Source organism: Akanthomyces muscarius, chromosome 6, assembly GCF_028009165.1.
Source record: "Akanthomyces muscarius strain Ve6 chromosome 6, whole genome shotgun sequence".
Lineage (NCBI taxonomy): Eukaryota > Fungi > Ascomycota > Sordariomycetes > Hypocreales > Cordycipitaceae > Akanthomyces > Akanthomyces muscarius.
Window position 1 is genome coordinate 2761623 of NC_079246.1, and position 18972 is coordinate 2780594.

The following is an 18972-nucleotide window of genomic DNA, read 5'->3' on the forward strand; positions in this document are numbered from 1 at the left end:
TTACGCCAGGTGTGCTGACGCCTGAAAGCCAGAATGATAGTCGAATTATTTACTGCGCCGATGCTATAGCGGGCCTCGGTATCTATTGAGCGAAGCCGTCGTGACGACTAGCAGTTGAGTATCTGCAGAAAACAACTCCCTGATTGGTAGAGCAATGATGCGGGGAAGTTTTGCTCTGGCTCGACTCCTCGACGTTGATGGGACAAAAAGCCGATGCCTATATTCGATCCGATTTTTATCAAGGTGAAATTGTTCGGCCGCTATGCTCTACAGCGGCGCTGCTTACTTGCTGTCCGTTCAAGCCGAGTTAGACACTAGCCATGGCCACATGCGCTCTCACGCTCCTAGCACAATGGCGTGTCTCGTTCGCTCTGCGAAATTAAGTAATGCCTTGATGAAGAGTATCATCGATATGTCTCGAGTCTGGTATCCTTAATACAGCGCTCACTATGCAATTCCATCAAACAAAGCAGGGGCATACCGACTGCTCTTTCGTACCCTTTCCGTTCCAAGGCTCTCAGTGAAGCCAACCATGCTCAACCAACTACATGCTGGTACAAACTCGGACACAGTTGCACCAATCGTGCGCAGTGAATATCCCGAAATAGAAACGAACAGCGACAGGGGGACAGCCATCTTGCATCAGCGTCAACTCACGGTTCGTCGGGGCATCTACTGCCGATTCAGTACGGCGACGTGGTGCAATCCCCACTACGGATAGCAAGGCGACGGCGCGGGCGTCGACCCATTCCGTATGGGGACTACTCTGACGGTTTTCAACGCGAACCTGCATCATAAATATCTTCTATGCTCTTCCGAATTACCACCCAGCACAGTTTGTATACCGACCAGTGCATTGTCACCACCAGACCGACAACATGAATTCTACTGTTCGACAGTTTCCGACCATCAAAGCAGTCAGGTCGTTTATCATTGGCGGCGTCGGATCCGGTAGGTTTCGCATGGGAATAAAACTGCACCATTTCTGATTAAAGCCATAGGCGGTGACTATCATAATGTCAAAGGCGGTCATTGGTATGTACATAGTCGGGGCAGATTGTGAATTGTTTGACTTACACACCGGAGGTAGGCTCATCGATTCCGATATCTCAACACCATGTTCGATATGGCCACAATACCGCAAATCGCGAACCAGCTGGGGCATAAATGTTTTAGGCTCATTTATCGTCGAAATTGAGGTTACTGATGGTACAGTCGGCTTCGCCACAGGATTCGGAGGTATGTGATGCCCCAGGGCCCTCACAGCCTGCACAGCCTTGCTAAAACTGGTGCAACATAGGTCCGCCTGCTTGTTGGCTGGTTCACCAGCATTTCGAGCGCTTTCTCATTGGCGCCGATCCTCGAAACACAAATTTATTGTTTGAGCAAATGTATCGCGCCTCGATGTTTTACGGCAGAAAGGGTCTGCCAACGGCCATCATTTCAGTCATTGACCTGGCCTTGTGGGATCTTCTCGGAAAATTACGAAACGAGCCTGTTTACAAACTCATCGGCGGCGCCATGAAGGAGCGCATAAACTTTTACTGCACTGGCCCAGAACCAACAGCAGCCCAAAGAATGGGCTTTTGGGGTGCCAAGGTTCCTCTGCCGTATTGCCCGGAGGAAGGACACGCCGGGTTGCGGAAAAATGTCGAGTTCCTGCGAAAGCATAGAGAGGCAGTCGGTCCCGATTTTCCCATCATGGTCGACTGCTACATGAGTCTCAACGTCTCATACACAATCGATTTGGTCAAGGCTTGCCAGGATCTCAACATCAATTGGTGGGAAGAGTGCCTGTCTCCAGACGACACGGATGGCTTCAAACAGATCAAGCGAGCGCATCCGACAGTCAAGTTCACAACCGGTGAGCATGAATTTTCAAGATACGGCTTTCGCAAGCTTATTGAGAGCCGCAACCTCGATATCATTCAGCCCGACGTCATGTGGTTAGGCGGCATGACTGAGTTACTCAAGGTTGCCGCCATGGCTGCCGCATATGACATACCTGTCGTACCACATGCTAGTGGACCATACAGCTATCACTTTGTCATCTCACAACCCAACACACCTTTCCAAGAATATCTAGCCAACTCGCCGGATGGCAAGAGCGTTCTACCTGTCTTTGGTGATTTGTTCATTGATGAGCCTATCCCCAACAAGGGCTACTTGACCAGCACAGATTTGGATAAACCGGGATTCGGCCTGACTCTCAATCCTACAGCTCGCGCAAAATTGATTTCTTCAGACTATTTGTTGAATCCGCCTCCAGCTCCTGCGCTGAAGCTAGCCGATGATGGACTAAAAGAGTCAGAAATCCACACCAACGGGCATCTAAATGGACAGCCCTAGCGAAGGGTTCGGTTACGAATGACGTTGTTTTCATTTCAGAATAAACTATAAGCCAGTGCAGCTGGTACTATCTGTCGGGCAGTGCCAAGCAGCTTATTTTTGTGGAGAGTCATTATCATGCCCTTGTCAACGGAAAACGGCTCGGACATTCAGCAATCTGACTTGATCCGATTCAGCGCTCGGCTTCCTATGTAGCAAGTCACAAACAACCAGCAATGCCACATTCTTAAATCACCATATTTTGCTTGAATGACAAGCTGCGGGTCGTCCGCCGTGCTAACACTGACTTGCCTGGTCGTTGACACACTCAAAAAAAAACGTGTGAGATAAAAATACAGCGCCTGCAGCAACCAATCAAGCTTGTGGGGTACAGTTGCACCTTTGACTTCTTCTACGCGAAAAAAAAAAAATTTGCTTCATCTTTCTCATTATTCTACCTATTATGTCTGCTCTGCGATGCCATGTGTTTCAAAATAACTAATCGCAGCCAATCTCGTTCTCTGCCATTCGCCTAGCATCTTGAGAGAAGTGTGGGTTGAACGGTGGGCTTCGCCACCCACAAGTGTGCTACCGTTTTACCATTGGAAAACGGTAGGCTTGAATGGTTGCCCAATACGCCATTCGGGCGGTGTATGTGAACTGTATGAGTATTTTTATCCGCCTGGTCAAATTACGATACTCGCGGCATACTCTGGCATGACGTTTGCCGTTGTAAGCTTGTAACGTTGTGGTAATCCACCTGAGTTTCTCGCTACAATTGCGCCCGAGCTGGTGCTGCGACACCTTCAGAGCCACAGTGCGCTAAATTAGGAACATGGACCCTGCTGCATCAGAGGAATTGGGCAAGGTTGATCCACAGACTTCATTCGATCTGATTCATCCTGAAACTTCTATTCTTCTTTATCGATCCCCTCCTCAGACTCTTCTCCAACGCTGAAGAGCCATCATGCCTATCAAAGGACTACTGAAGGGCAAAACCGCACTGATTACAGGGGGCACAACTGGCATTGGTCGAGCGATTTGCTTGCAATATCTGAAGCAAGGGGCGGATGTGCTCGTCAACCACCTCGGTTTAGAAAAGGATCAGGTCTTTTTGGACTCGCTGATAGCGGAGGCCAATAGATTACGACAAGGGGACTCTGAATCGGGTCTACTTGCGCACGAGATCGGTGACGTGCGGCATCAAGAGACGGCGACCAAATTAGTTGCCGCTACTGTACAGCACTCTCGCGACGGCCGTCTGGATATTTGCGTTAGCAATGCAGGGGTCTGCACATTTGCTGATTTCCTAACACTCTCGCCGGATCTTTTTGAAATGACAGCCAGGACGAATCTGGATGGGGCATTCTACATTACTCAAGCGGCAGCTCGACAGATGGCTCTTCATCAGGAACCATCGGGTGGCAGCATCATTGGAATGTCCTCCATCTCCGCTTTGGTTGGAGGAAGCCTTCAAACTCACTACACTCCCACAAAAGCCGGTGTCACTAGCCTCATGCAGAGCACGGCGGTGGCTTTGGGTAAATATGGTATCCGGTGCAATGCGCTTCTGCCAGGAACTATCCGCACCCAGCTAAATGAAGATGATCTTGCCGATGATGGCAAGAGAACATACATGGAAGGGCGCATTCCCCTTGGTCGCACTGGAATCCCAGATGACATGGCAGGCCCTGCCGTCTTCCTCGCTTGCGACGAGTTGAGTGCCTACGTGACGGGCGCTCAATTGCTTGTCGACGGTGGTCTCTACGTGAATCTACAATGAACCAGCTGCGCTTGAAGAGACAGAGCAGAGTAGGCCCGGTCGCCACTTGAAGCACAAATCCTCTCTGTTCAGAATAAGAAGGGCTGTGTTATTGAATTTGTCCTGTTAAAAACATCATGAGTACGACATGGTTCACAAGTATAGTAGCAATCGATCAATGATATGAGGGCTACTTGGTGGCTTCGGTTCCGGGCCGGGCAAAAAGTGAATAACGACAAGTCGACAAACGTGTGGAGCGGGTCACAGTGGACCACAGTTAGAGTATACATTAATTATGTTACAACACAGTGAAATTTCAGTATGTTCTGATGTTTTCCTGCGAATGTTGCGAAGCCCATGAATAGATCCGATTCGCGGTACAATGTGAGACATTGCATAATGTCTCAGCATCTCAGACATGCTAGATCCTCATACTACGAGCACATTGGAATAGGCTTTAATTGCTTTAGTAAATGGCAGATAGTCATGAAAGGCACGCCGCTGCTCGCAGTCTGCTGGCTCTCAAGCTCTCTGCCGCCAACTGGGTTTGATGGGGTAGTTGGACCTCCGGAGCCGACCTCCGGGATGACATACAGACGACCACGAAGGCCACGCGAATTTTACTCCCAAACGATACGCATTCACTAGCGTTTCCCCTGGCATTCCGGCAGCATTGGCCTTGAGAATGAAGGGCCGGATAAGCCATTGGGCGGTGGACCTCTTCAATTGTTGTGGAGAGGATCTGACGTCATGGTGCATCGGTTGTCTCAACGTGACGGCCTGTTCTCTTGTAAACTACTACTTCGGCATACTCGAGGCCAAGCCACGGTTGCAATGATGGCGGTGGGCTGTATGCACACAATGGACATTCAGAAGTGGTTTGAATTGAGATGATCGAGAAGCCGTAGCATCGAAGCGGTCGTTAGAGTCGACCAAAACCAGCGTCGCTGGAGTGCATGTGGAACTACTCAGCGACGAGTCCTAGAATCTGGTGATTGAAATAGCCAAATACTTTAAAGAGGGGCGAAAGAGGGGATTAAATTGTAAAAGCCGATCAACAGCGTGGCGACAAGAGACGACCGCAAAATAACGGCTGTCGTATCTGGTTTGTCTAGGTCCAAGAGCTGAGACTCCTTCATCGTTGAGGTACCGGAGACTCAGGGGGCGCCATCGGGTGTGACACACCGCTTGAGAGAGATGTGTCGTTCATTTTCCTAGACAAGGAAGCCGAAGCTTGAGCGAGCATGCAAGGCTTGAGACGTGGCAAACTATTGGCTGTGATTGTCAGGCATATCCTACCACTTTGTGCTCACCTCTAGGAGCTTGAGGATAAGTCGCCGCTTGGCAGTGGCAGAACTAACAGAACGTGGCGTTGCTTGAAGGGGACTGAGAACTTTTCTTTTACTGGTAGCGCCGCCAGGGCCGAAGTCATGGCTGTGACTGCGTCATCGCTGATGATGGAAGCCGTTAGTACGGAGCACCAGGCTGCGCTTGAAGGAAGTACCGTTTGGCTGGCTTGCTTGCCAAAAGCTACGTAGCTATCGTTTTTCGCCCCATGCCATACCCACCTAATCCTATATTGGACAATCACATCGCAGAGTTTTCCGAGTATGTGGAACTGTGGTGGATCAAAACCTTTTTATCATGGGTATCTCGCTCCGGTTGCCGTAAAACGAACCAGTGAAAATGAAGGGGTCGCCCTACGGCCATGCTGCACACCTGTTGCACACGAATAAGCCGCGGGGTGATGAAGTCACCACCAAAGCGCAGCCCGGTATATAAATACACTACATACTCCCACCGTTCAAGACGGTAGAGCTTTAGATCTATATCATTCTCAATTCTCCACACAATCAGGCCCGCACAAATCCTGCTCCAGAGATATTAGCACAGATCCTAAAGTGGTTCCCATTTCAACTGTATCGACATTCGAAACTCGATCAAACGTATCACACAATGGCTACACCGAAGCAGGAGGCCGCTTTCTTCGAGCAAGTAGCCCACGTTAAGCGCAAGATGAGTGTCTCTACAGGAACACCAGTCGACTCTGCGCCAGGTTCACCCGACTTAATCTCGGGTAGCTCTAGAGGTAGCATGACAAGCATTGCAACCCCTGGCTCTGTCAATTCTCCTAGCAATGTCGCCGACTCATTCGTCTTTGCCTTTGACATTGATGGTGTTCTTGTTCGTGGCGGCAAACCTATTCCAGAAGCCATCAAGGCGATGCAAGTTCTCAACGGCGACAACGAATACGGTCTACGCATGTAAGCTGTTCCAATGCGTCGGCAGTTACACTTTATCTAACATATTCCAGCCCTCACATCTTCCTCACCAATGGAGGTGGCAAGACGGAAGAGCAGCGCTGCAAAGACCTGTCCGGTCAGCTCAAGCAAGACGTCAAACCCGGTCAATTTATCTGTGGACACACTCCTATGAGGGAGATGGCCGAGAAGTACAAGACAGTCCTGGTCATTGGCGGTGAAGGTGAGACCTGCCGCAATGTTGCTGAGGGCTACGGCTTCAAGGATGTCGTGACCCCTGGCGACATTATCAAGCACGACGCCGCAACGACACCTTTCCGCAAGCTCACGGACGAGGAGCACGCAAATTCGCGCACTCGCGACTTTTCCGACGTCGTCATTGACGCTGTCTTTGTCTTTGCCGACTCTCGTGACTGGGCAGGCGATATTCAGATTATGCTTGATGTGGCCATGTCAAAGGGTGGTGTTCTTAGCGAGCGCAGCGAGACCTTCGACGAAGGCCCACCATTTTATTTCTCCCACAACGACGTCGTCTGGTCAGCCGCACACGAGCACGTCCGTCTTGGTATGGGCGCCTTGCGCCGCATGTTCGAAATTACATTCAAAGATATAACTGGCGGCAAGGGCGAGCTGCACACGCATGCCTTTGGCAAGCCCCAAGTTCCCACGTTCGAGTTTGCCTATCGTCTCATGGGCCAGTGGCGTCAGACAGAGCATGGCCTCGTCAAGCCTCCTCAGACTGTCTACTTTGTCGGGGACACCCCCGAGAGTGATATTCGTGGCACCAACGCCGTCAATGAGAAGGCCGAGAACGAGTGGTACAGCATCCTCGTCAAGACGGGCGTCTATGAAGAGGGTACTGAACCCGCCTACAAGCCACGCGTGACTGTCGGCACGGTTCTCGATGCTGTCAATCATGGCATACAGCGAGAGATGCGCAAGCGTGTCGCAAAGACACTCCAAAAGGACGTGATCACGCCTAGCGACACACTGGCCGTTGTGGAACCTGATGAGCTGCAAGTCTAGTGTCTCATTTGGTCATCGCACTTTCATTACTGATCTACAATTATCTCCTCTTTCACGATTCATGGTTCTTGCTCTCATTATAGCAATGTTTTATTCATATTTGGCATGGAGTCACTTTTTTTTTTTGTATTTTATAAAGACTATATTGCCGCTAGGTCACCTAGCAGATTCAGTGTCACCCAAGAGCTGGAACGGCGCAACTTGAAATTAATCAATCATTTTCCTACCTAGCTAAATAAAATGTTGCAATTGCCAACCACATCTCATTTCTGGCGACTTGGGCGGATTTGTAGAGAGAGTGTGACAGGCGCACGACTAAGGAAGATTGATAGCACGCAAGGTCGTCGTTTCGTATCAGATTCGACTGTCATGGAAGACGAATCCTCCCCATGCGGATGATACTTGCCACCCGGCAGCATCGACCGTTCTTTGGCGCTCCTCTCGCCGCCGCAGCGCCACCTCAATACTGGTGTTTGGTGGGAAGGGCCGGACTTCCTCTCGGTCGACACGGAGCCAGCCTTTCCATCCGGCTGTGATATCACCGCCTCCCACTCCACCAAGCACCATCGTTCCCCAGAGCTCTCGGACGGCGCTGTGCCTTGCTAGGTGATTAAATAGTATGTAGTTTTCGGTGTTGATGATGATGTCTCTTGCCTGATCGCGCGTGTTTTCAGCCGGTCGCATCACGTATATGTGCTCGAGATCGGATTTATTACACGTCAACCTAGAAGCTTGAAACCGGCCTTCATAGTCGACGATGATGATGGCTTTGTTGTTGGGGGCTGAGGCAAGAGTAGATGCGACTTTGTATATGAGTGGAAGATAACGGCCCGTGACGGACAGTCCTCCGATTTTAGTGCTTCGAAAGTGTTGGGCAACAATTTCGTCTAATTCATCCATCCCTGTGGTCTTGATTTTATAATTTGTTGCTGAACCCCCCTCGTGTGCCGTGCCTTGGTTGTAAGCGTTCCGGATGCTGTCGAGGATCTACATCAGTCAGCGACGCAACCGTTGTGCGAGCTTGAATAAGAAAAGAAGCCAGATATCGGGGACTCTGTTTTTAAAACCGAGAATCCATGCATACTTGCTCTGTTTCTATATTTTGGGGGGTTGGGGGGTTTGGGGGGGGGTCGTTTTGTGATTGCTTTGGTGCTGGTGGTGTCATTGTCTGAGGCAATTTTGTACGCACCTCTTCTAGACTTTCACCACGCACCTCATTAAGGATACGGCTACCCAGGGCCGCGTCCATCACCGCATTTGAAGATGTCGCCGCCGTGTCCCAGTTTTGATGCCTCGGAGCTGCCCACCCGTATCCAGCAAGTCGCTGATGGCCGCCGGCGCAAGCTGGAGGGGGGGGGCCGCCGGATAGAGCTTTCAGCTTGCGAGCTGTTCAAGATGAATCAATGGGAATGTGAGCTGAAGGATGAGTCGATGCAGCACAGTCCAATCAGTTGCTGGCCTGTCACACGTTTCTTTCGAGTGTGAGTATATTATCTCACTCACCCTTATATATTCCGTCAGGTAATAGTAGGGCTGACACTGGTTGGGCAGGTGCAAAGACAAAAAGGTCACTTTTTCGGTAGAGACCACGGCTTGGGAAGGGAAGACTAGCGGCACGTTGCCGCCTCCCAGCAGTACTCACAATCAGAGCACGACATTCCAATGGACGAATAATTGGTCAGAGTCGTGATGCGAATAAAAGCCCGAAAACTTTTTTCGTGCCGTTGGAAATTTCATCAGCGAGTCGGGTGGCTTGCAATTCTGCTTGCATAATCAGCAGTAACAATGATCGTTTATTCGACCACAGTATCCAGCCGTCTCTTTTGTCCCCAAAGAAAATGTCATCAGCGGAATTGGCATCTCTTTCAGCGTTTGATGCAAAGTCAATGGCACAGTGTGGCAACCCAACCGGCTGCTCACCTTGGCCCATGACTGGCAGGATCGGGATTAACTGGTCAACAGACCAAGCTTAAACTAGCCGTTAAATCACCTCGCTATTATTGTACAATATCAAAATCGGTGGCATCGCCCGCCATTTATCGATTGATTATTAATGAACCAACTCCAGAACCGGGCAAGTTTGTTTTCAATCTACGTGCATGAGACAGTTGTACAGTATAGGGAAAGCGCCATGGTCACAAAAGAAATTGATTGATAAATCCAGCTCAGGTCTATTCGGATTGCCTTTGCCTAATGTACACATTATCCGGTGACCAACCAGTCCATTACAGACCTGGCAGCGCTCATATTCCACCGTCTATTTGCCAATTCCAACTGCATCGGGGTTGCGGTCGGCTAAAAAATTTGGCCCTGCTCTTTTGACAACACGTCGGATTTAATCGTAATTTACTGCTTGTCGGCAGCGCGCTTCTCTTCCAGCTTGGAGTAGTAGTTGTCGCGGGCAGTCGTTCGAGGAATGTGGTAGCCGTACCTGTTCTCATATTTAGTAATTGACACGGTCAAAACGTATTTGTAGAGTGTAGTAGCAGTAAAGCTCACCAGAAAGCATTGGCCATGACGAAACCAGCACCTAAAGCACCGCATGTTAGCAAGCACGTATTTAGAGACGGATCTTCATTCTCTGCACAAATCAGTCGAGTGGCCGCCGTGACAACGAGCACAGTCGAACGATTAATTTCAGTGGATATGGAGAGACGTACCAAGACCAATTCCAAGGTCAAGGATGAGGCGGCGGCGGAGCATCTGGGCAAAGGTTAGCCATGTTGAAAAGGACAAGCTCGGGTCAATGGAGCTGTGCCACCACGGCCCAAAGCCATTGAGGTCGCGCAAACGTACGCCAGTAATCGGAGCGACGGCCATTTTGATTTAGACGTAAGATTCCGGCTATTTGAGGGAGTTGGACGTGTCGATTTGTCTTTTACGGCGCTGGGTTGGGATGAGGTGATCTTCTTCAGAAGCCAGCCGAGGACTGGGCCGTCAAACGATAATCGCGCTAGCAGTGTCACGTGATGCTAGCTGCAGTCCGGTAAAACCGCGGCCCCTAGGTAAAAAGACGACTGCGGCGACAATGACCTGGGGAGCTTTTGACCGCAAATAATTCGCACCGCAAAGGGGTAGACGAAGCAATTCCACCACTGCGATGAGTCTTCGCCTCGCCTCCCGGCGGCTGATGCCGTCAGGTAAGCTCAATTTCGATATTGTTGCTTCAATTGGCTGATTTTCCAATCAGGGTCGCAATTTTCTGCGTCTACCGCGACGCTCACGAGCTCGTTGCCTGTAACTTTAGGAACGGTCGCGCAGAAGCGAAACAAATGGAACTTGTTCAAAGGCTGGGGTAAAAAGACTGAAAAAGAGGATGCACTCTCTGGGCTCGACCTCGACGACCCCAAAAAACGACAGCAGTTCCTCGACCGCAACATGAATGGCAAGATCGAAAACAACATCTTCCAAGACGAAATCGAGACCGCAGCCAACAAGGACGCCGAGGATAGCGTGCGCAAGGGACCCGAGAATGTTGAACAGAAGACACGGGAGAACATGGCCATGGTCATCAATCCAGATCCCCGTGGCCGCATGCGATGGCAACGGAGAAAGGTTATTCAGATGGTGCGCAAGAACGGCAGGATTACCAAGGAGCAAAAGATCAAGATGACAGAGCGTCAGCTCACTCACAAGAGCCCGTTTATGGCGACCAGCGTCAAGAAGCTGATGATGCTGTCGCGCCAAATTTCGGGCAAGTCAGTGGATGATGCCATTACACAGATGACATGGTCCAAGAAGAAGATGGCTGCCGAAATTCGATACTACTTGGAAGAGGCTCGCGATCTCGCCATTGCGCAGCGGGGAATGGGCTTGGGCAAAGTCAACGGCGAGTTCTACGACAGCCCCAGAAAGATTCAGACAGGTGAGGGCAAATGGGTCGAGGTTGTTGATCCATCCCGCATGTACATTGCACAGGCCTGGGTTGGCCGAGGAAAGTGGCGCGGAAAGAGCATAGACGCTAAAGGCCGTGGAAGAATGGGCCTCATTCAGCATCCCGCTACATGTACGTGACCCGACGACACTGACTTTCAGGCGTTCTCTGAGCTAATTGCATACTCATCTAGCCCTGACTATCATGCTTAAGGAAGAGAGAACAAGGGTGCGTGAGCACGAGGAGCGCGAAGCAAAGAAGGCTGCAAAGGGCCCTTGGATCCATCTACCTAACCGTACCGTTCACGGCCAACGACCATACTACAGCTGGTAACACCAGCCTTGGAAATGTGCCAACACGAAGCATTCATCGATACAGTTTCAAATCGAGCTACTTCGAGAATTGTAACAACATATGTACATAGAAAGAGAGCTGTAAGAATCGAATAAAAAAGAAATAGAATTTCCTCCCTGCCTGCAGTGGCTTGGCACAACCTACGATCGACATTGCCTTGACATAACGTGGCTATATCCGTAAGACAAAGCAAGATAAAATGAAGAAAAGAGACAGAAAGGAAGTCGAATATGCACATGAATCTCCCCTTGCTTCAAGATTTTAACACCCACTGCTTTCATTGCGAACACAAATCGATACAAGTCAAGTCAAGATCCCGTTTTATGACCGCCAGCACACTGTTTTGTGCTAATTTCCATTACACCATCGTTCGTGGCTGCTGGCTTGGGATCATATCCTCGTAGCGATTCGACGTCATTTCAATATCATTGCCGTACTTGTCGTACGAATCGCTGTCTCGTCCACGATCATCGCGCGCGGGGTATGTGCGTCCTGAGCCCGGGAGCGGCTTAGAAATATCCATTGAGTGTCGAGGCGCAGCCTGCTTCTTTCTGCTCCTGAGCAAGCAGAAAGCTATGACAGCAACTGCCGCGACAACAATCGCAACACCGATACCGATTCCGGCAGCTGCCCCAGAGGAAATACCAGAGGCAGGGACAGGCGAAGATGCCGGAGAAGTCTCACCAGACGCGGCTGTCGAAGTACTTGAGTGGCTGGATGTAGCAACACCAGACTATTGTCATTCAGTAAGTAATAACTTCTCTTGTATACAACATCATACTAACAGATAATGTGTTGCTTGTGATTGTGGTGCTCGGGGTGGTTGGAGTGGCCAATGTGCTGGAAGTGGACGCAGGTGTCGATGTCGATGTCGGGGTGGGCGATGTTGAAGCTGGCGATGGCGATGAAGTCGAAGGCGGTGCAGTCGATGATGAAGTCGATGATGTTGAAGGAGCTGGCGAGCTTGCTGCGGGTGAGCTCGTTGATGCCGGCGGAGACGATGTGCCGGCAGAGGCACGAGCAGCGGGCACTTCAGCAGCTTGGGCTACGTCTTGTTAGTATTTGCGAAGTGTTTATACCTATGGGCGCAACATACGAAGACAGAATCGAGGCGGGTTGTCTCCAACCAGCCCTTGTCGGATTTCATCTACAGTGGCGCCGCATTTCTGTGAGCACTCGGCGACGAGATCGACGAAGGCTTGCTTTACGCATAGACAGCCGTTTTGATTGGCAGCTGCGCAACCGATCTCTTGAAAGTTTTTGTTTTGAACATCGTTGACACATGTTGGCTAGAAGCACTTTGTGTCAGATAGTAGGTTCAGTTCACGAAAAGCGCGATGATGCTAACCACACAACTTCCGTCAGCCATGACAGTGACGATATTCAAGCCTAGTAGGGCCACGGCGGCCCAAACCTGGAATCGAGTCATCATTTTCGATCGGTTGTTGTCGGGGAAGGCGATAACACGGAAGCGGAGTCCAACGTATTCGAGCGCTTGTTGGAAGCCCGTTGAGGCTCAAACCAACTGGCAGTACAAGATAGTAAAGAACGTGTTGAGAACGAGCCACGTCGCGGCGAGGTGGCTGTCGAGTTGTTGAAGAATTCTTTGCGAATTGGCACCGAGAAGTAAGACAGTTGTCGTGTTTGCGCGTCACTCGAGGAGGGGAAAAGGCTGCCAGGGGCGGGAACCGGTCGCGCGCACAGTGGAAGTCAGGTACAATAAAAGAATAAAGAATGAGCGAGGGAACGCAGCTAGACGCGAATAGGGAAGGACAGAGGGCGACAGAGGAATGGGACGGAAGGTCGTAACGATTGGAATGCGGCGCGGAACCAGGCAGCCTCCGATGTTAGAGCAAAGTAAGCGGGAGGGCACCTGGTCGTGGTTGAATCGTTCTTGATACAGTGTACCTCAAGGTGGGCAGGACGGGCTGGTTACCTATCTGCCATTTTGAGCGTCAGAAATAAAAGGAGCCAGTGCGCGCCAAGGTAATCTGCACCTTAGTTGCATATAGACCCCAGCAACCCAGCTGGCCTGCGGGGGGCTGTGAAGCCAGTACCTACGTACGGAGCAGCACAACACGAGATGCCCAAATAAGTATGAGGTACTCTGTACGCGGTCCAATTTTGGAATTCATTACCTACTGGGTAGGTAGGTAGTGCAAGTATTTGCTCCGTCGAAACACCACAGGCATGAGGCGTTTGGGCTGCTTCTTTTTTTTTTTCGCAATACGAGTCGGCTTGTCCTAAGTGGCTTCGGGAGGTTATGTAGCGATATGCGACTGTTGCAAAGCCTGCGTGCACGAACTTAACTCATAAATGCCAGTGCACGTGCACTGGCATTTATGAGTTATGAACCATCTGCGTACGTTGATTTCCGTCGTTCGGCATGGTGGACGCTGCGTAGGTAGCCCTGTACCTACCCGTTCAACGCCTTGGCTGGCGGGGGTGCGAGTAACTACCTACGCGCCATGCACCCGTGTCGATTGTGGCCAGTTTACAGCTACGGCTCAATACATGCTCGCTGGTTCAGTTTAATGAGCGAGCTGTGTCTTGCTAGACCAGTATGGTTTGAGCAGCGCAATCCGGAGTACGAAGTACCATTTGCCATTCTACCACTCATGTAGGGACGGACGGTAAGCCACATCAGTGGCGCCCCAGTCCATCTCATGTCAGGGGGCACACACCTCTCAGGCTCTCACTGACCCGGTACCACACTTACAATGTATAGGTACTCTGCTTAATAGGTAGCCACATAGTTGGCTCTGCACCGATTTTCTAATTATCACCCGCTATTGTTTGAATCTTCAAACATATATCTCTCGCTGTTGATTGCGGCTTCGGCATGGGGTCAATTGTGTGTCTAGCACCCAAACACATACAATCCATTCTCATGCGCTGCGTGGAAATAGCGTAGTGAGGAGCGATATGATCAAAGATCCGGCGCCGCCATTTCTCAGGCACAAGTGGCCCCGAGTTCCTGGAAAATAACTGGATGCCTCGGCGCACTAATCAGCCAATGTTGAGTTACAGGAAGACGCTAGCAAGTTAGCCAGCGGTCAGTGTGGCACCGGCCCCGAAGTTGGTCAGGACTCAGGGGTCAGCCACTTGGGCTCTAAGGCCTGTACTAGCCATGTACTGGCATGGTGTAAAGAGCAGCTTGCTGGAAATGAGGCCCGGGGCGCGTTGGCGACTCGCAGTGTTACCAGTTAATAGTTCACCATTTTTGCCTAGCACGACTAATGACGGCCCGCTGTACTGTTACAGAGCTGGTTCATAGACACAGTCGTCACCTTCTTCTCGCGCCGCGCATCCGTATGCTTCACAATTGTACTCCAAATAGTGAAAACCAGACAAGCAATATTGTTCCTTACAGACATCCTTTTAGGCCTACAGTATCGACTGCATCACACCGATTTACCCAGTAATAACCGTGTAGGAGCTCAGCCAATTTGTTGCCTTTTTTTTTTTTTTTTTTTTTACATAAATAGCCCATTTTGCGGTCAACACACATTCTGCGACTTCTCTCCACCACTCTGCACACACATACCCTGTAGTACACGCCCTGTTGAGCAATCGGGCCTCGTATATGCCACCACCCTGTACAGCCGACATTCGGCCTCTTCTCCTGGCCTTGCGTTCTAGCGTGAACAGTGCCTGTTCAACTTTCCTGTTGTTCAGGTGCTAGTGTTGACAGATGTTGAAATCTGTCGTCCTCATGTCTACCATGGCCGACAGTGCGTGCATGCGCGTCACGCATAGCAGCGAATATGACATTTTCACAATAACGCCCGGATTTGTCACGGGGGGAAGCACTTCCACCGTGCTCTACCAGTACGCACAGCGGGGATAGTATAGACAGATAAATATAATTATAGAAGGGCAGGAGAGTGTCACGGTAATGAATATTCGCGTACGGCAACCTCTGCCAGGGCCCCACAGTAACTGGCAGATAAGGCTTATCGGCGAAATTCAGAGCTCAGCCTGCCAGGCAGCTGTCGCATCAGTACCTTATTAACAACACCAGTGCAAAACAAAACAGAGTTGCGACTGCACAAACCGAGTACTAACGTTACCAAAAAATCACCACGCAGTATCTCGTGCAGCTCATTCGATAGATTCGAACAAACATCATTGGACAGCAATCAGCAACATCGGCATATCCGGATGACCGACAATAAACGTCAGCTCGACCGCGATAATGGCCAATCCAGTAGGAGAGGACAACTGGCTCTCCTACATAGAGGAGGCTGCACGCCACGCCACAGACCTGGAACAAAGCGTCAATCTCGTCGAAATATACAAAAAGGCAGTGGGCGCAGAGCCTGGTAGCCTGAAAATATGGTTGGCGTACTGCCAGTACTTCTCGTCCCTCCGCGACGCCAGCGCCAGCGCCGAGACTAGCTGGTCTGACGAGGAAAAAGACATAGGACAAGAAATCTTCTCCCTCGAAGCGGAGCTCCAGCTGTGGCAGCTGGGATACGACGCCGTCAAACTCCGCCTCGGCGATAGTCATTTGCTCTGGGACAAAAGAATTGCTGTCGAGAAAGACGTACTTGCTACCACCAAACAGTCTCAAATCGTTCAAAAAATCGCGAACGAATACAAACTCCGGCTCACAACTCCGCACCTCACATGGGATAAAACATCACAGGCATTCTCTAGCTTTCTCTCCGAGCACGACCAGAGCGCATGGGAGAGCTCGATGAAAGAAGTCACTTCAAGTGCTCAAAAGGCCAAGGCCATCATCACGGCCCGAGATCCATTTGAAACGCGACTGAATCAATCAATCAGGCAAGGCGAGCTGGATTCGCAACAAACGATCATGCTGGAATACCTCGAATGGGAGACGGCGCAAAGCTGGAAAGACCAGGACGACCCGCAGCTCGCAGCGGACATTTGCTCTGCTCTCCACGATAGAGCTCTCACAGGGACGTTCGCATTCGACGAAGGAGTATGGTATGGCTATATATCGTTCCTGTCAGCACGGCCCCAGCTTCATCCCCCTGGAAAGCTGTTCGATGCTGCACGCCGCGCTGTCCAGCATTGTCCGTCCTCAGGCCGTCTCTGGGCCAGGTTTATTCTTTGTGCCGAAGAGTCCAACTTCCCATTTGAAGACATTGAATCGATAAAAAAATCAGCTACGGAGCAAAAAGAACTACGCTCCAATGGCATGGATAACATGATTGAGATGTATCAGTCGTGGTGTGGATATGTCAAACGAACCGCCATGAGTGCGACTGAAGGTGATAAAATCGTGGAAATGGCCGATGCTGCCATTAAAACATGCATCGAAGATATCAGAGCAACAGGAAAAAAGTTGTACGGCAAAGACTTCCAAGGCGACCCCAAATTGAGGTTGGAGAGGATATATGTGCAGTTTCTGACCGAAGTCAAGGATGCCGTTCCTCAAGCCCGAGCCCTGTGGAAGAAGCTGGCCAACGTGAAGCTATATGCAGACACGTATGATTTTTGGACGCGATATCACACATGGGAGATGTCCGTATTCTGGTATGAACTCCAACAAAACCAAGGCCCCTCGTCAATACCGTCGGACCGCATTCCATCGCTTGCCACTGAAGTGTTGCACAAGGCATCGCTACGTCGTACCATCGACTGGCCTGAAAAGGTTCTTGAGCTGTATATGGAACACTGTAATGACTACGAGTCACCCGAAGCGCTACGCAAATGCCTGGACAGTGTGTACAGGGGCGAAAAGGGAGTCAAGAAGCGTCGAGAGCGTGAGGAGAAAGAGTACGCCGCATACTATTCTTCGGCAGCACCAGAGGCCCAGGCGGCGGCCGCCGCCGATGACACGCAAAGCTTGAACAAGAGAAAACATGACTCACTGGTGAACGACGAGGAGTCTTCGCAAGTGTCCACGAAGCGCCAGAAGAGTAAGCAGGACGATGTTGATACACAGTCAACCAGCTCTCAGCCTGCAAAGCGCGACCGCGAGAACACTACCATAATCATTGTCAATTTGCCTCCCGACACGACGCAAAGTAAAGTCCGACAATACTTCAAGGACTATGGTCACGTCAAAAATTTCACTGCGTTTGTAAAAGAGGAAGACGGCAAGTCCATTACCGCCTTGGTCGAATTCACATCATCATCTGAAGCTGAGTCTGCACTGCTTCGCGATAAAAAGTACTTCGGAGAGCATCAGCTACAAATTGGACCTGGACATGATTTGACGGTTTATGTCGCCAATTACCCCCCGGCCGCGGATGAGAAGTACATACGTGCGCTCTTCCAGGACTGTGGAAAGATCCTGAGCATTAGGTGGCCTAGCTTGAAAGTGAACGCACACCGACGGTTTTGCTATGTCTCTTTCCGTGACCAAGTTGCGGCAGCCAAGGCGGTCGAGAAAGAAGGAAAGCTTCTCGAAGACAAATACAGGCTATTGTCTAAATTTTCAGATCCTGGACATAAGAAGGACCGCGAAGGTGCTGTCGCAGAAGGCCGTGAGGTGCACGTGGCAAACTTGGACAGCGATGTCGTGGAAACAGACATACGGGATGTCTTTTCCAAGTACGGAACCGTTACCAGAGTCAACATACCTCGAGGATTCTCAGGCAAATCACGGGGGTTCTGCTTCCTTGACTTCCAGACAAAAGAACAAGCCGAGAAAGCTGTGGCTGAGCTGAACAATACCAAATTCCGCCACCAGATACTGCAAGTTTCCCTGTCCAAAGTGTCCAAAGTCAAGACAACTGCAAAGACTACCACCGCCTCAACCGTGGACAGCGAGGGCGATTCTTCCATGGAGACTAGCGCCGCAAGCAAAAATAACAATGCTGCTACTGTTGGAGATATAGGTGCTCGCACTATTGCTTTACTCGGCCTGCCTGATACGGTCAATGATGCTAGAGTTCAGAAGCTCGTCGAGCCCTTCGGCTCTCTCGTCCGATTAGTAATGCAGCCGATGCACGGCGGTGCCATTATCGAATTCACAGATGCAGCTAGTGCCGGCAGGGCAGCTCTTCAGCTCAATAGTATGGATTATGAGGGCTACAAGCTACGCACAGGTTCTCCAGACGAGCTTCGACACGCCAAGGCGGAGCGCGGCGACGGCCAATCTACAGCAAAGCCAAAAAATAAGCAAGCAGCACGAGGTGGCAATGAGAACGGAAACTCCGCGAGTAGTAGTGGTCTTATGCTGGCGCCCAGTGGAATATGCCGCCCCACGACGTCTCGACCAGGTCCCAAGCGTGGCTTGGGGTTCACACCGCGGAAGGCAGCTGCGGGCAGCACTGAGGTAGCTTCAAAGGGCCTATTGACAGCTGGATCAAAGAAGAGCAATGCGGATTTTAAGGCCATGTTCCTTGCCAGCAGCAGCGAGAAGAGCGAAGAGAGTAGGAAATAAA

At 50.7% G+C, this 18972-nt stretch overlaps 9 protein-coding genes across 9 annotated transcripts; 7 read left to right on the forward strand and 2 right to left on the reverse strand.

Annotated features, from left to right (window-relative positions):
• Nucleotides 1-878: 878 nt before the first annotated feature.
• Nucleotides 879-2349, forward strand: LMH87_000966 (uncharacterized protein; the record flags this gene model as incomplete). Its single annotated transcript, XM_056198963.1, has 4 exons — nucleotides 879-951; nucleotides 1002-1035; nucleotides 1091-1239; nucleotides 1301-2349. The coding sequence occupies 4 exons, from the start codon at nucleotides 879-881 to the stop codon at nucleotides 2347-2349; spliced, it is 1305 nt and encodes a 434-aa protein (XP_056055859.1).
• A 946-nt stretch (nucleotides 2350-3295) lies between these two features.
• On the forward strand, nucleotides 3296-4111 carry LMH87_000967 (uncharacterized protein; the record flags this gene model as incomplete). The annotated part of the gene is made up of 1 exon (XM_056198965.1): nucleotides 3296-4111. One exon carries the CDS (start codon nucleotides 3296-3298, stop codon nucleotides 4109-4111), a length of 816 nt encoding a protein of 271 aa, XP_056055860.1.
• A 1935-nt stretch (nucleotides 4112-6046) lies between these two features.
• On the forward strand, nucleotides 6047-7377 carry LMH87_000968 (uncharacterized protein; the record flags this gene model as incomplete). Its single annotated transcript, XM_056198966.1, has 2 exons — nucleotides 6047-6354; nucleotides 6405-7377. The coding sequence occupies 2 exons, from the start codon at nucleotides 6047-6049 to the stop codon at nucleotides 7375-7377; spliced, it is 1281 nt and encodes a 426-aa protein (XP_056055861.1).
• Nucleotides 7378-7731: 354 nt separating this feature from the next.
• LMH87_000969 (uncharacterized protein) lies at nucleotides 7732-8626 on the reverse strand (the record flags this gene model as incomplete). The annotated part of the gene is made up of 2 exons (XM_056198967.1): nucleotides 7732-8364; nucleotides 8567-8626. The coding sequence occupies 2 exons, from the start codon at nucleotides 8624-8626 to the stop codon at nucleotides 7732-7734; spliced, it is 693 nt and encodes a 230-aa protein (XP_056055862.1).
• Nucleotides 8627-8772: 146 nt separating this feature from the next.
• On the forward strand, nucleotides 8773-9067 carry LMH87_000970 (uncharacterized protein; the record flags this gene model as incomplete). Its single annotated transcript, XM_056198968.1, has 2 exons — nucleotides 8773-8858; nucleotides 8929-9067. The coding sequence occupies 2 exons, from the start codon at nucleotides 8773-8775 to the stop codon at nucleotides 9065-9067; spliced, it is 225 nt and encodes a 74-aa protein (XP_056055863.1).
• A 1410-nt stretch (nucleotides 9068-10477) lies between these two features.
• Nucleotides 10478-11584, forward strand: LMH87_000971 (uncharacterized protein; the record flags this gene model as incomplete). Its single annotated transcript, XM_056198969.1, has 3 exons — nucleotides 10478-10517; nucleotides 10568-11383; nucleotides 11445-11584. The coding sequence occupies 3 exons, from the start codon at nucleotides 10478-10480 to the stop codon at nucleotides 11582-11584; spliced, it is 996 nt and encodes a 331-aa protein (XP_056055864.1).
• A 379-nt stretch (nucleotides 11585-11963) lies between these two features.
• Nucleotides 11964-13037, reverse strand: LMH87_000972 (uncharacterized protein; the record flags this gene model as incomplete). Its single annotated transcript, XM_056198970.1, has 7 exons — nucleotides 11964-12162; nucleotides 12290-12338; nucleotides 12391-12572; nucleotides 12637-12650; nucleotides 12702-12752; nucleotides 12814-12894; nucleotides 12954-13037. 7 exons carry the CDS (start codon nucleotides 13035-13037, stop codon nucleotides 11964-11966), a joined length of 660 nt encoding a protein of 219 aa, XP_056055865.1.
• A 2766-nt stretch (nucleotides 13038-15803) lies between these two features.
• On the forward strand, nucleotides 15804-17049 carry LMH87_000973 (uncharacterized protein; the record flags this gene model as incomplete). The annotated part of the gene is made up of 2 exons (XM_056198971.1): nucleotides 15804-16924; nucleotides 17001-17049. 2 exons carry the CDS (start codon nucleotides 15804-15806, stop codon nucleotides 17047-17049), a joined length of 1170 nt encoding a protein of 389 aa, XP_056055866.1.
• A 43-nt stretch (nucleotides 17050-17092) lies between these two features.
• LMH87_000974 (uncharacterized protein) lies at nucleotides 17093-18971 on the forward strand (the record flags this gene model as incomplete). Its single annotated transcript, XM_056198972.1, has 2 exons — nucleotides 17093-17113; nucleotides 17196-18971. The coding sequence occupies 2 exons, from the start codon at nucleotides 17093-17095 to the stop codon at nucleotides 18969-18971; spliced, it is 1797 nt and encodes a 598-aa protein (XP_056055867.1).
• Nucleotide 18972: the final 1 nt, after the last annotated feature.